At 41.8% G+C, this 14,686-nt stretch overlaps 1 protein-coding gene across 1 annotated transcript in view; it reads right to left on the bottom strand.

Annotated features, from left to right (window-relative positions):
* The window catches only part of LOC146796818 (metalloproteinase inhibitor 1-like), a 173,443-nt gene that overhangs the window by 131,217 nt on the left and 27,540 nt on the right, over nt 1–14,686 (bottom strand). The window contains exon 4 of the mRNA XM_085629543.1: nt 6,954–7,068. Coding sequence (XP_085485669.1) covers nt 6,954–7,068 — 115 coding nt within the window. The remainder of the gene's footprint in view (nt 1–6,953; nt 7,069–14,686) is intronic.

Below are 14,686 nucleotides of genomic sequence, written 5' to 3'. Positions count from 1 at the left end.
TACACACACTCATCCACCCATACAGTCCTGCACACATACTGTGTTCAACACATACAAACAGTGAGTCACTCATTCATGCACCTATGCACTACGTAATACCCCCACCGAACCATGCAGACACTCGAACTGATACTCAAAAAACCAACTAATAACCTATATAGACACCCATGTAGCTACTCACCAACCCATGCAGCCACTTATACACAAAGTGAGAGACTGATACAGATATTTACATATTTAAACATTACTCACTAAGCCATGTATTCACTATGATACACTTAATCAGTCAGTTACACAATCAATTTTTCAAAAACAAATCATCCATTTAGACACTTATATACCCATTTATTCTTCCATCGACCTTGAGATATACATATATAAAACATATTTAATTTTCAGAATAACACACATTCACTGGATGATGTCATCAGTGATGTCATCAGTGATGTCATTTGAGATGTCATCAGTGATGTCATGAGTGATGTCACTGACCATGTCATGAGTGATGTAATATGTGACGTCATCAGCAGTGCATTGCGGGCGCGCGAGTTATAGTTAGCTGAACTAACTATAACGGGGGAATTTCAATGGTTTTGTACAAGTGAAAAGTCCAGCTAACTATAACACCCCTGAAACCTATGGTTTTTTCAGTGAATTTCTGAGGTTTTTTAAATGCTAATTCCTAACTATAACGTGCCTGAAACCTATGGTTTTTTCTGTTAATACATATATAGATATACATACACAGCATTTTCTACCCAACCCAGTCTTGTTACTTGCTCTTTTGATAAGTACCTTTTGCATCTTAAATTGAGCACATCTCATTGTTCTGTAAATGTAAAATTTATCAATCACCTTTGATAACATTTACAGCCCTTCACTACTGAACATTGGATTGGTATCTAGCAATTTCGTTGCCACTCTAGCTGCAAAATCAGTGTCTGGGTCATTCTTTGTCTGTTATGATGATGGTACATACCTGCACTTTGCTAGAAGCCGGGAAGCATCAAAGATGCTTCAAGTCAAAGGATGCTGCTCCAGGCATGTTGAAAAATACGAATACCATCCACGCCTAGGTTTGGTGTGAAATCACCCTCCTCTCTAGGCAGTCAGGCACATCACCAAAACTTTAAAGAGCACTGGGGCTAATGGGCACCACTTTTGCAAACACCTAAATATCCAACCCTCCCCATCTCTCCAGCACTACAGACTCAGTGGTGGTACCCACTTAGGGCCTGATTACGAGTTTAGAGGCGCGGTGCTGTTCTACCCCACTGCCGCTCTGCCAAACCCATGGTCAGGCCCCCTGCCAGATTATGAGTTAAACTCGTGTCTGGTGGGCATTTTTTGGGTGCTTCCACAGCAGTGCCTGTAAAAACAGGCACCACAATGGGAACACCAAAAACAGTTCCGGCACGACATGGACTCAAAAGTACATGCCATGCAGGAACTGGTGACATGAACACAGGGGGCACATGTTGTGCCCCCATGTTTGCATACACAGGGGGTGAGTCACAAGGGGGCCATGTAGGACCCCTTTTGTTTCCTCTCCATCAGGGTTTACATGGAGGAGGAACCGCCATGGAAACCCTGGTGGAGAGGAAATTCATAATATGTTTGGCCTGACCATGGACGTTCCGTCAAGCATATTGTGGCCTGTGGACTGTTGTGCCACCTCCTGGGTTTGGCGGTTCCCTGGCAGCGGTGGTGGTCCCATGGCAGTCCGACCTCCAGAGTTGTAATTAGGTGGGCGGGAGACCTCTGCGCCCCCGCGAGTCTGGTGATCCGGGGACCGACAGACTCGTAATTGACCCCTCAGTGTTCCTTGTAACAAACATTTATTTAGTCGAATTCCCAAGCGAAGAATTTGATTACATTTTTCAAATATCCCAAAAAGGAAGCCTTTTTTTACCTCAATTCTAAAAAATTTAAGTACGCCCTCTCTGACAGCAAAATCATCCATTGTCGATTTTTCCTGGGAAAGCCCGTACAACTAGGCAGAAGCTAACTTTAGTCCTATCTTTAATGTACGCGAGAATCATTGTACCAAAACATACCCACCACAATTCAAGGGAGTAATACATCAGTGATTTACTGGATTGCCTGTCTCTCCCTCTTTAACGTTTGAGCACTCTAGGACCTCAGTGCAGTGCTCAATCTGCCCTTAATAAACCATAAAATATGGTCACCCATCTAGTGATGTTAGTACCGATGGCTTCAATAACCATGCCATCAGGACAACTGGCCTGGTCCCTACAAATGATTTAATCATTTCCATGATCTCTAATCTTTTGTACTATGCAGAAATTAAGCAGAGAGACGAAAATGTGTCAAATCTTCAGCAGAGGCTTGACAAATTTTATTAACACCATCTTTGCCAAAACCATTCATTACCATAGACTAGAACATTTTATCATCAATCTCAACTATTACCAAGTGCATAACCAAGCTTCTTGCCTTATGTCTTAATGGCTTCTTGTTCAAGATAAATTTATTGTAGCCAGATAAAGCCTTTGAAATCCGTATCGCTTTCTTTGGACCAGGGGGAGTGCATCTGACCTGTCAAGATGCTTCAGAACCTGCTTGACCTTTTTATAATCACTGTCTAAACATCAGAAATATTAATGTCTTTGAGAGAAATGTTATTCACTAAGGAGGACATGTGTTAACAAATCACACAAGGCCATAATAGCATCATTAGATACCTCACAATTACTCAGTGTCCCCTCTGTTTCTATGAAGCGTGGTAGATCTTATGCATTTGCTTGCATAATCTATAGGGTGAACTTGTGCTGGTCCATGTTAAGTGCTTTTGCACAATATGCATATTGAGGATGTTAGGGCATGGTAGTTCAGTTCAAGAGGCTGATACAATTTCTAGATGTATGGTCCTGTGCACTGTCATCCTTATGGTGTTGGTAGGTGGAATATTTTTCGAGACAATCATGATGTGGTGCTTAGCTTCTTGCATCTAGTCTGTCAATTTCCTACATGTTTATGTTACTATGGCCACAATGTCTCAAAGGTTTGTATTCTTGCCTCTGTGTCAAGTGATCCTCCTGGTTGGTAAGCCATGACTTTTTTTATATTTGCAGGTGCCATCCTTTTTAAGTGAGGTGCCATTAGTTCTATGAAGCAGTGTGCTGTATTTTACTATTCTTCTGATTCAGTTTACCTGTTATTAAGCCAGGACCACCGAGCATGCAGCCATGTCTCTGGCATATCCATGTTCTCAGTGCCTTTGTTTTTTCTTGCTGTTAACTATGCTAACTATATCTTCTCAGCCACCACCGACCACACCCCAAATCCTTCATTTTTTGTCCACCATGCCACCTCAGTTTGGACCCACCCACCCATATGCAAATCAGCCTTGATCCTGCTCCAAAGGGAACAGTCCATCCCAAACTCCCGGGACAGGTCCCCCCTGAACCGGAGCACAGGCAACCCAGCACCTGTTTCACCCTTATTATGCGCTCATCAGCCATATATAGCTTGATTACAGGGGCACAGTGAGCACGGGACCCATGTCTAGGCATGACTGTTACAATTAGGGCAACAAAATATAAAATGATGGATGGAATGCTTGAATTAATCTCAGCTACTGATGATTGCTCGTGGGTCTACCCCAATCCTTCATGTTTCACCCACCATGCCACCTAAGTTTGGATCCAGCCATATGCAAATCAGCCTTGATCCTGCTCCAATCAGAACAGTCTAGTCCAAACTGCCAGGCCAGGTCTTGCGTGAACAGGAACACAAGCAATTCAGGACTGGTTTTGCCTTTATTATGTGTTCCTCAGCCAGGTATAGCTTGATTCCAGTGGCACAATAAGCACGCTGCATATGCTGCACACTGTGTTACTGGAACCAGACGGTACCTGGCTAACTAGGCTAAAACCAATCCTGAGTTGCTTGTGTTCCGGTTCAGGTAGGACGTGGCTTGAAAGTTCAGGCTGGACTGTTCCTAGCAGGGTCAAGGTTACAGGCATGGACTAAACGCGCTCACAAATCTCAGGAGTTCCTTACAGAGTAGGCACTAACTCAAAAACTACCAGCAATGAGTCAAAGGGCGGGAAGGGGCAGTGAAGATAAAATGGGAAATAACGACTCATGAGGAATGGTTTCCTAAGAAAACTCAGCATGTACACAAGACACTGCTCCCTCAAAAATGCGATCAATTGAAGTTTGCATTGATGAGCCCGCGCATTACAGAAATGACTCACAAGAATCGCAAGACACCATTTTCACAGGTCGCAGGTTATCAATGTAGGACTCAGCGGCCCTCTTGGAAAGTCTTTTTTTCCGTAAGTCTCTTCCATTGTCTGGCTACACCATGTCAAATCTTCAATCTTCAATCTTTCATGTGGCTCAGTGTACTATGCCGAGAGAAAACCACAGCTACATTATCTATTTTCCTAACAACAAAACCCTCACAGGAAGGCTCAGTGGGTTGTGTGGGGCTTTAGTTAAACTGAACATCCTTACTTTGTGATGGTGCAGCGAACTAAGGGGCACATGCATCAAACTCCACTTTTGCGATTACCAAATAGCAATTATTAAAGGAATCGCTATTTGGTAATCACAAATGCCTATGCATGTAGGAATTGCAATAAGATTTGCGATTTCATAACATTAGCTAATAGCGATTCAGAAATTGCAAACCGCTATTAGCTTATGTGACTTCATTCATTCCTATGGGCCTATAGGCCCATAGGAATGAATGGTAATGCATTTAAACATTGCGATTGCCAAATTGGTAATCGCAAATTGCGAATGCAAATACAAGGCCTAAGGCCCCCCTAATGCACCCCCAAAAAAAGGTTATTGTGCACATGTGAAGCACACACATGCCCTAAGGGCATGTGTGCGCTACATGGCACTTTGAAAGATGCATTTTTGTGCATTTTTCAAAGCATGCACAAATTACCATCAACTTGAAGTTGATGGTGATTAGTGTTTCCTAAATTCACAGTTTGCATTTAGGACAGGCTACAAGCATCACCATAAGGGAATCACAAACTGCAATATCCTAAATGCATTTGCAATTTAGATAATCACCCAAAATTGCGATTCCCTAAATTGCGAACGACAAAACCTACATGCATTGGAAAAGGCCTTTTTCCATTCGCAAATGGACCGATACGCAGAATCGTCTCGTTTCCGAATGGAAAAAGGCTTGATGCATGTGCCCCAAAGTCCTTTCAGCTGTGGGTTAGGATCCCAAACCCTGTAGATTTGACCTGAGAGGAGCCCAGAAGGACTGGACTTGCCCCCTCTTGTACCAAGGACAAAGAATTGGCTCCAACGGTCAGATTATTGACCTGTCGTGTATGCTACGAGGCCAAAGAAAGCTGCAAGAAACCTTTTTCCTAAAGTGCAAGTAACAACTGGACCTGCCCTGAACACTGCTGGTGGCCTCGGCCGGAGTGAGTCTTGACCCCCAAATGCTGTCCTGAGGTCCTGGGACCTTTGGATATATCTAACTGGAAACATCGGATTTAGAAACTTTTTGGACTTCCAGACCTCCAGGAGACTGGGAGGAAGCCCTGCTGCCAATCCGCCAGAGGCGCGACCTCACTGGGCTGAAGAAACAAGTTTCCTCTGCTCAGAGATTCTCCGCAGCAGCAAATCCAATTGAGCAGGCCCTTATCGAGGAGGTATCCAGCCCTGTGGAACTCATTGTCAGATACAACCTGCCGTCTTACCCTGCTAGCGGTTTCCGAGCTCCAAAAAAGAGCCTACATCCGAAGGTAGAAATCGTGACATGCAAATGTGCTTAAAGTATCCGTCCAGCAAGAGGACTATCCTGGGAGAACATTTTTAAACTAATCCTCTTAACTTTTCCTGCTAGTTAAATGCATATCCAAATTTGTGAGGACTTTGCTGGATACAGCCGGCTGGCTTGCCCCAATGAAGGATTTTGACTTCCATTTTTGAGACCAGGCCCCAAGGTGATACCTCCAACTGGACTTAACATGATTTGTATATCTGAATCACACTCTGTTGCAGTCAGCCAGAAATTACACCTAGGTTTCATTCTACCGCGACCATTGACTACCATTGACACTGAGCACTTTTTGGCACCATTATCCATTAACTATATAAAAATTCATTTCTCCAGTTCCACTTATTACGTATGTACTGTTCTGGAATCATAATATTTATTAAATCTTACTCTATTTTTCTAATCCACTTTTTATTGCTTGGTGTTTTAACTTTGTTACTTTTTTGGTACTGCATAAATACTTTACACAATGCCGTAAGGTAAGCCTGTCTGCTCTGAGCCTTATCTATCATTGGAATGAGTTTGGGTTATTTATGTATCTTTGAGTGTTCTCCCTGACAGAAGTGGTGATTGATCCTTGGGGTGGGCAGTCACAGACTCAAAATTATAATCCAATTTCTTACAGTTGTTAATACCACAATAACCCAAGATGCTATTTGGGAGAGAGTTGTCTGCTTTGCATATATATCTCAGTTTAAAAATAGACCATGGCCTGGAAACAACAAAAGGAAAAATCAGTATGTACTCTGAGACAGGCATGAGGGTAGTACTGATATGAAATAGCAAAATAGAAGCGATTTGCTGTAATCAATATATCAGACAGTTGTAGCAATAACATATGGAGCAGAAATGTGGGGCTTTATTAACACCATCCATAACCATAAAAGTCAAGAAACATGCCAATAAATTAAATCTGTCCTCCAGCAGACATCAAGAAATCCAAAGGAAGTGAGTTGAGAGATGGCCTTCAGAACTTTTACAAGATACCAAAATGGAAGAGGAATCTGATTTGAAGGTCACTCCATTTGCTGCATTAATCTTGTTTCATAATCTGATTTGTATGTCTGTTTTGTCAATCCAGTCCCATGTGTTCTACAGCCATCTATTACTAGCATTGGGTGCGACACCTTACTCAAATGTCGATTTAATATCATTAGAAAGGTCTTACCTGTTATCAAGTAGTCTTTATTATAATCACTCGGACTGACATAATATTCACAGGAGTATAGTGTTGCGGTGTAGATAAATTTCAGGTGCTGGATCTCAGAGCCACCTTTGAACACCTGCAGAGGTTGTTGAAAAAAATTCAGCATTTCAATACTTTCACATATCTATCAGCATTGCTGTGAACTTTCTTCTGATGCTTTTGCTCCCCTTCACCTCAGCCAGAAAGAAGATACTTATACATTCAGCTGGTGACAGAGTTTCCTCAAATGCAGTTTAATGGTTAGAAAACAACCAAACAGAACACAGACAAGCATAACCTACTGATCAGTTTCTGTTCTGTGTTCATCAATCTTACCATTGAAGCAATCTTATTCTATCATTGCCTACAGTTCTCAAATTTTAAAAGTTGCCACTAGATAATACGGCACACATCACAAACTTTATTTGTTAATGCATTTTTTATTTATTTATTTGCTCATGTTTGAATATGTTGGAAAATTTTCTAAACAAACTTCAAACCAACTTATCCAGATACACAAATATACACACTTTAAAAAAAATCAAAATAAAGATAGCCATTATAAAATTCCACCTCCTACATTAGTAGTAAACAGGTTAATATTGCATCTTTTGTTTGGTCCTAGCAGCTTCCTTTTTAAGTAGGCACGACTCTTGGATGAAGCCCAGAAAATGTCCTTTAGTACTGAGGCTGCTACCATATACAAAGAAAAACTCCTAACTCACGCACAATTCATAAAAAAAATCAGAGACAAGAAAAATTAAAATGCATAAATTACAATACAGCTACAAATTTTCTTCTCTTTAGTATTGAGGCTGCTGGCCAAATGTCTAATAAATATTGTCTCACAGCTGAATCGGATAAAAAACCCTGCTCCAGTGTCTAAATTGCTTATGAATTGCTCCATTGTAAAGTGTCTACTTTTTAAATGTCAAGAGACAGCAAAGCCCATCAATTAAATTGTGCAAGAGAAGTACTCAGATCAGAAAGCGTGGGGGGTCCTCAACAGATTTACAACAAAATTATGTTTAGGGGACTGCACCGTACATGCTATAACCATTTTTTAAAAAGTCACCTAGTTTTAAACATGGGGGCTTTTTTACAAGAGGCCTGCGCCACCTGCGGATCTCTTCTTCTGATGCTCCGGTGAGATGGTGAGATTGAGATGCTCCAGGCCTCTCAATCATTTCTATGAGGTGACGCAAAACCACCCAGTGTGGCTTTGCATGGCCTTATAGACTTGGAGTAAGGCTAGGCAGCACTGTGTTGCCTTACTTTGCTTCAAGGAGGTGTTCCATGAATGTTGGGCTGGGTGTTACCCTTGTCGTTGTCTCTCCGCTGCCAACCCCCCCACCCTCCACTCTTACCTGCAGCCGTCATTGGGCTGTTAACGCAGGAACTGCCACAGGCAGCAAACGGTCTAGCTACGCCTGAAATTACGGGATTTAAAATTTATAAAATAGTATTACAGTTCTCCCTTGACTTCCAGATCTCAAAAATGTTTCTGGTACTCTCTATTTTCACAGTACTCAAATTCTTAATGAAAAGCTGCTCTTTCATCAGCCATTACAAAAATGGGGTAACCCAAGGTGAAGGACCTGGGTGTAAACTTGATACCAAAAACAGTGGTCCTAGACCAATTATTAATACATCAGAGCAATATACTTCTCACTTAGTTAAAAAATTTACCTAATCATGAGCTCAGGAACAGAAATCTATTTAAAGGGGCTCACAATATTCAATATACCAATTCAATCAAACAAAGGGCAACATCCAAAGATTGTAGATCACTATACATATGTTTATTATTTTCAACAATTTGAAATAATTTGAAATAATTTGTTTACTGATAAGCCAGTACGGGGTTGCTCCAGAGGGAACGTGCATCAAAAGAAAGTGATTAAAGGGTGAGTGATTGAGACAAAGAATGATAGAAACATAGTAGTAAGGACATTCAATTTAGTTAACAATGGGGATCGGTTATAATTCACCGTCCAAAATCCAAGACCTGGTCACATTCATAAATTGCCAAAGTATATTGTTATGCTTCAAATAAGCGACCCAAAGAATGGTCTAGCACAGAGAACTGTTATGTGTCCAGGTGGTAAGGGGAGAGCATCGACGTTTCGACCCGTCTTGGTGGCCTTAAGGGAATTTAAGCCTTGGCCGTGCGGGTCTTCATCAGGACCAAAGGGGGCAACCTGACTGGATGGTGGTATTAATCATGCACCGAGAACATTAAAAAACAGGGTAGTATGAGGATGTTGTCCTAAAATAAACAATTTGTTAAAAAGCGATAGAACAGCCTTATGGATCATGTACCTGATCAGATTCAGGGTCAAATAAATAAAAAAAGGTGTCCCACATTCCAATAGATGGAGGGCTAAACATCACGGGTCAGGGACTTCATGATATTCAATTCAAGTTGTCAAGAAAAACAGTAATGAAACTAGAGCTGAATCAAGGTTGGCGGGGTACAACCTGCGAGTATTAACTAAACTAAGGGGATCACCTTGGAAGAGTCGTGTCGCCGAGTACACAGAAAAGGAGTGCACACCGCCACAAAGGAGTTTCTTTGCCTTAGTAATGGAACTAAGATCGTGGCGTATATTTCAACCAGGGCTGTGAGTTAAAAACAGATTACAATTAGGGAAATCAAACGGGGTACTAATGGATTTGAGTTACGCGGTTAATGGAAATTATCATTCGAGCTGAACATCTTACCGCGTTGGGCGCAATGTATGCGCTCGGCCAAAGGTAATCCGTCTTCATTGGATCACCCACTCAATGTATTTGTCGCCGAGACGTGTAATTCAATCAGGGCTGTAACGGGAATTGAGATTAGGGAATTCGAATGAAGCGCGAACAGCGGATCGGGGGTTTGTGAGGTTAAGGGGAGGATATCTTACCGAGAGAGCCGCAATGTATCTACTCAGAAATGGCCATCCATCTCCATTGAGTTACCAGCTCCGTGTGTGCTCAACCGCGTGTACGTACGATTACCGGGGAAACCGTCTACGTGTTAATGACGGTTCCCGAAGCATGGGCAGAGTTGAAAGACTACCGTAACTACAAGGCCCCCGAGGACCCATTAATTAAAAGCAGTGTATACATTATCGGATTCAGTCATGATTTAAATTATTCAGGGACATTGTCGGTTAACAATCAAAAACGAAACTAACATACATAACTGAACAATTCTTTTAACATAACATACTTAACAAAAACACATGGGGGTACATACAGTCAAGGAAAACGAATACATCTTTTGAATGACAAATTGGATTGACAATACCGTGTAAAATGATACCGTGTAAAATGACACGGTGCACAAACATAAATTAACATACATTAATGGACAGTTCTTGCAAAAGGTCACATTTACCAGAAAACCATGGGAGTCCATAGAAACAATTATGGTAATTACATCTATTGAACAATGCTCAACCAAGTGTAAAATGACACATCCTAGGATGGGTCACATTTTATTCATCTAAGACATTGATGCAGTATTGATACCATATATCTGTGTAGATTACACATGTTGTGTAAGGGAACCTGTTCGAGTAAGACTGAACTGACGGTCTAATTACCAGCCCTTGCCTAGATAATCTTACTAAGGCCTGCTACAATGAGAATGGGGGCTACAAGGGAAAAAACCAGTGTGTGTGATTGGCTTTATCTGCAACTCATGATGGAGACTTGTTTGCTAATTTCTTCAAGTTCGTTCAGACCTTTCGTGACAGTGTCTAAAGAATGGATCCATCTGCACTCTCGCTTGTTTAGTATGTCAGTGAAGTCACCTCCTCTAGGGTTAGGCTTTACCTTTTCTAGAACCCACCACCTCAGGCTGTCTGCATTGTGTTCAAAACTGGTGAAATGTTCCACCAAAGGGGCCCCCGGCGTCCTGCAACGAATGCGGCTGCAGTGTTGCAGTATCCGGCACTTTACTTTCTGGATAGTTTGGCCCACATATAAGAATTCACATGGACAGGCAATCACATAAATAACCCCAGATGTATTGCAGTTGCTGTGTTCCTTAAGTGTGTAAGTCTGATTATTGTGTGTGAATTCATTGATAGTTTTAGTCAGAGCACACGCTTTACACGAACCACATTTGTGGTGTCCCATGATGGGGGTACCCCATAAGGTGGTCTGTCCTGAAGTCTGAGGGGTAGATAATAAGGATTTGATCAAATAGTCCCTAATGTTCTTTCCTTTTCTAAAGGTGTGTAGTGGAGTTGGTATATTACCCAGTTCGTCAGCCACTAGGTGCCACTGCTGGTTAATGGCCTTCTTGATGCTGTTACTCTTAGTGTTGAACGTGGTCACACATACCAACCGTTCCTCGTTGTTCTTTTCCTTTGATTTAGGGGTTAACAGGAATTCCCTATGATTGTGCCAGGCACGTTTACGTGCTTTTTTCAGAAGTCTGATCGGGTAACCGCGATCTATTAGTCTAGCCAGTAAACCTGCTGATTCATCAAAAAAATCTTCTTTTTTCGAACAGTTCCTGCGAATCCGCAGAAACTGTCCGAAGGGTAAGTTGTCCCTAAGGTTACGGGGATGGTGGCTTGAGTAACGTAATAGTGTGTTCCTTTCGCTACTCTTCCTAAATAGTGTAGTATAGAATTTACCAGATTCAGAGTCTGATTTAATCGTGATGTCAAGGAAATCGATGTTTTCTCTACTATAATTCATAGTAAATTGTATGTCTGTTGAGCATGTGTTCAACCATAGATGGAATTTTTTGAGATCCTCTTCTCCACCTCGCCAGACAAACACAACATCGTCGATATATCGACGCCACAATTCTATACATTCACTATAGGGATTCAATTGGCTGAGGACATATTGATGTTCAAAATCACTCATATAGATAATGGCCAGGTTTGGGGCAAAGCTGGCCCCCATCGCCACGCCTTTCGTTTGTACAAAGAATTGACCCAAAAAGGTGAAGTAATTTTGAGTCATTGCAATGTTAAGTAAAGCCACAATGAATTCCGTGGGAACTAGATGTGGTGCAGGTCTAGTATTGAGTACTGATTCAATGCACTGAAGGGCTGCTAGTTGTGGAATGTTTGTATAAAGGGCAGTTATGTCCATAGTCACTAGCAGGTGAGTGTTAGGATCACAGGGATATTCATCCATCAGTTGTATGGTTTGCATGGTATCCCTTAAGTAAGTGGAGGTATGCTCAGCAATAGGTTCTAAAAACACATCAATGTATTTACATAATGGTTCTAAAATTGAACCACAGCCAGACACAATCGGCCTCCCTGGAGGATTTTGCATCCGTTTATGTATTTTAGGGAGGGTATAGATTGTAGGTAGTCTGGGATGTTTACTATTCAAATAATCATGTTCCAACTTACTTAGATATCCATTTTCTAGAGCACTTCTAGTGAGGATACTTATAGTCTTACTTATATCTTGCGTGGGGTCTTTACGCAATTTAACATAATTCCCATCAACAGTCAACTGGGAGACAATCTCTCTCTTATAATCCTCAGTGTTCTGTATAACAATGGCGCCACCCTTATCCGCGGGTTTAATCACAATATTGGGATTGCTTTTTAGTGAATCCAAGGCTGCGCGCTCTTGTTTACTTATGTTGTACTGAACGTACTCTCGACTAGATAATATGCTATCAACATCTTTCATTACAACTTGTTCATACGCCAGGAGTTTATGTGGCATGAGGTATACCGGAGGGTTGAACTTGGACGGTGGTCGCAGTCCACTAGCCGAGAAAATAGGGTTACTAGGAGTTTTTTGAAAGTGATATTTTAGACGGAGTTTCCGAAAGAATTGATGCAATTCAACTTTCAAATTAAAGTTAATAGGCATATTGGTCGGGACAAAAGACAAACCCTTTTCAAGGATTCCTTGCTCATTAGGTGTCAATGTGTAATCCGACAAATTGATTACAGGGTTATCCAGTTTATGGACTACCACCTGTAATGCTGTCGTCGTGTTTGAATCTCGCCGTGTGTTTCCTGTTGGAAATGTGCCTGTCTCCTTGCTTGACCTCTCCCTTGATTCCACGTCTGTGTTCTGTTCCCCCTGGGTCTCCACCAGGGGCGTCCTCGGCCTCGTTGACCCCACCATGGTTCCTCTAGTAAAAAAGGGGGCTGCTGGGTTTGCTGGTTTGGACCTGTCGTGTGAGTTCCTCCACTCGGTCCTGGGCGTTCAGTGTCGCCGCTCCCTGAGCTACTGCCCAAGGCGGAGCCAGAAAAGGTGGTGTACCTCCTAAAACCACTCCTACCTCTGCTTGAGAAAGTACCCTGTTGTTCCCTTATATAATAGCCTTCCTGTAAGTATGGGTAGGAGATCTTTTTATCGTAGAATTTGATATCCCTGGCCACTTTATCCAGTTTAGTTGCCTGTGTGTAGGTATCAAATTCCTGAATGGTTCGCTCTAGTCTCTCTAAAGCTTCTTTGGCATTAACTTTCTTTTGATGCACGTTCCCTCTGGAGCAACCCCGTACTGGCTTATCAGTAAACAAATTATTTCAAATTATTTCAAATTGTTGAAAATAATAAACATATGTATAGTGATCTACAATCTTTGGATGTTGCCCTTTGTTTGATTGAATTGGTATATTGAATATTGTGAGCCCCTTTAAATAGATTTCTGTTCCTGAGCTCATGATTAGGTAAATTATTTAACTAAGTGAGAAGTATATTGCTCTGATGTATTAATAATTGGTCTAGGACCACTGCTCTTTCATCAGCAGCTCTTTCTAGTTATTAGGGATGGCCCACCTGTTTCAGTCGGCACCATTACATCAACCCTTTCCTTTATAGAACTCTGGTTCTCTCACCAGGATGCTGCATTTTCCATTTGAAGAAATTAATTAAAAACAAACTTCAGCGAGCCCGCCCTCTCCAGCAATGGCCGGCTGTGCCCATAATTCAATAGTCGCTGATAATATTTAAAGATTATATTAATCAGACCCAGTTCCAGTTTTAAGGCAGTGCCCATTATCCACCTTGGCAGGTCAAGTCAGCCCTTCCAGATATACATTGGATTTCTTTATGGCTATCTCATCAATACTTTGCTCTTATATAACAGCAGAATAACAGTTTTCAAGTTATATGTCATTTTGAAAACCTCATCTGAATTGTGACGTCGTTCAAGATCCATAGGAGCTCATTTACAAGTCCCATGCGCTGGCCGTACGTCACTTTTTCCCATAATAAAAGTGATGCACCGGCAACGCATGGGGCTTGTAAATAAGGTCCATACTTGTTAGAGCTACTGCTGTTGCTTTTCTCACATACTTCACATTTTCGACATTGGTCCTGATTACGATCTTGGCGGACATCCCATTCCCCAAATTATCCTATGAAAATATAATACGGCAGATCCAATATACGCCATGTTGGTGATGGAGTATCCCACCTGCAAAGATCATAATCAGGCCTATAGTTTTAGACTCATTAATTAAAAGGTCATTTGCTGTTCAGTATCTAGAGAATTCACTTAGCTGCCTTTGAAGTCCTCCTGGGGTAGGTGCTATTAAAACCATGTAGTCGCATAAAAAAGATGGGAGATTGATGGTTCTTGTAGTTTAGGAGGGAATGAACAAACTTAACTCAGTGATGTTGGCATGTCAGCAATATATAAGGAAAAAAGGAGGGTTGCCAACAGGGCCGGCTCTAGGGTGGTGCAACCGGTGCCACTGCACTGGGTGCTGTCTTCAAGGGGC

This window comes from Triturus cristatus, chromosome 10 (assembly GCF_964204655.1).
Source record: "Triturus cristatus chromosome 10, aTriCri1.1, whole genome shotgun sequence".
Taxonomy (NCBI): domain Eukaryota; kingdom Metazoa; phylum Chordata; class Amphibia; order Caudata; family Salamandridae; genus Triturus; species Triturus cristatus.
The sequence above is the reverse complement of the archived record's forward strand: the minus strand, read 5'-3'. Positions and strand labels throughout refer to the sequence as shown.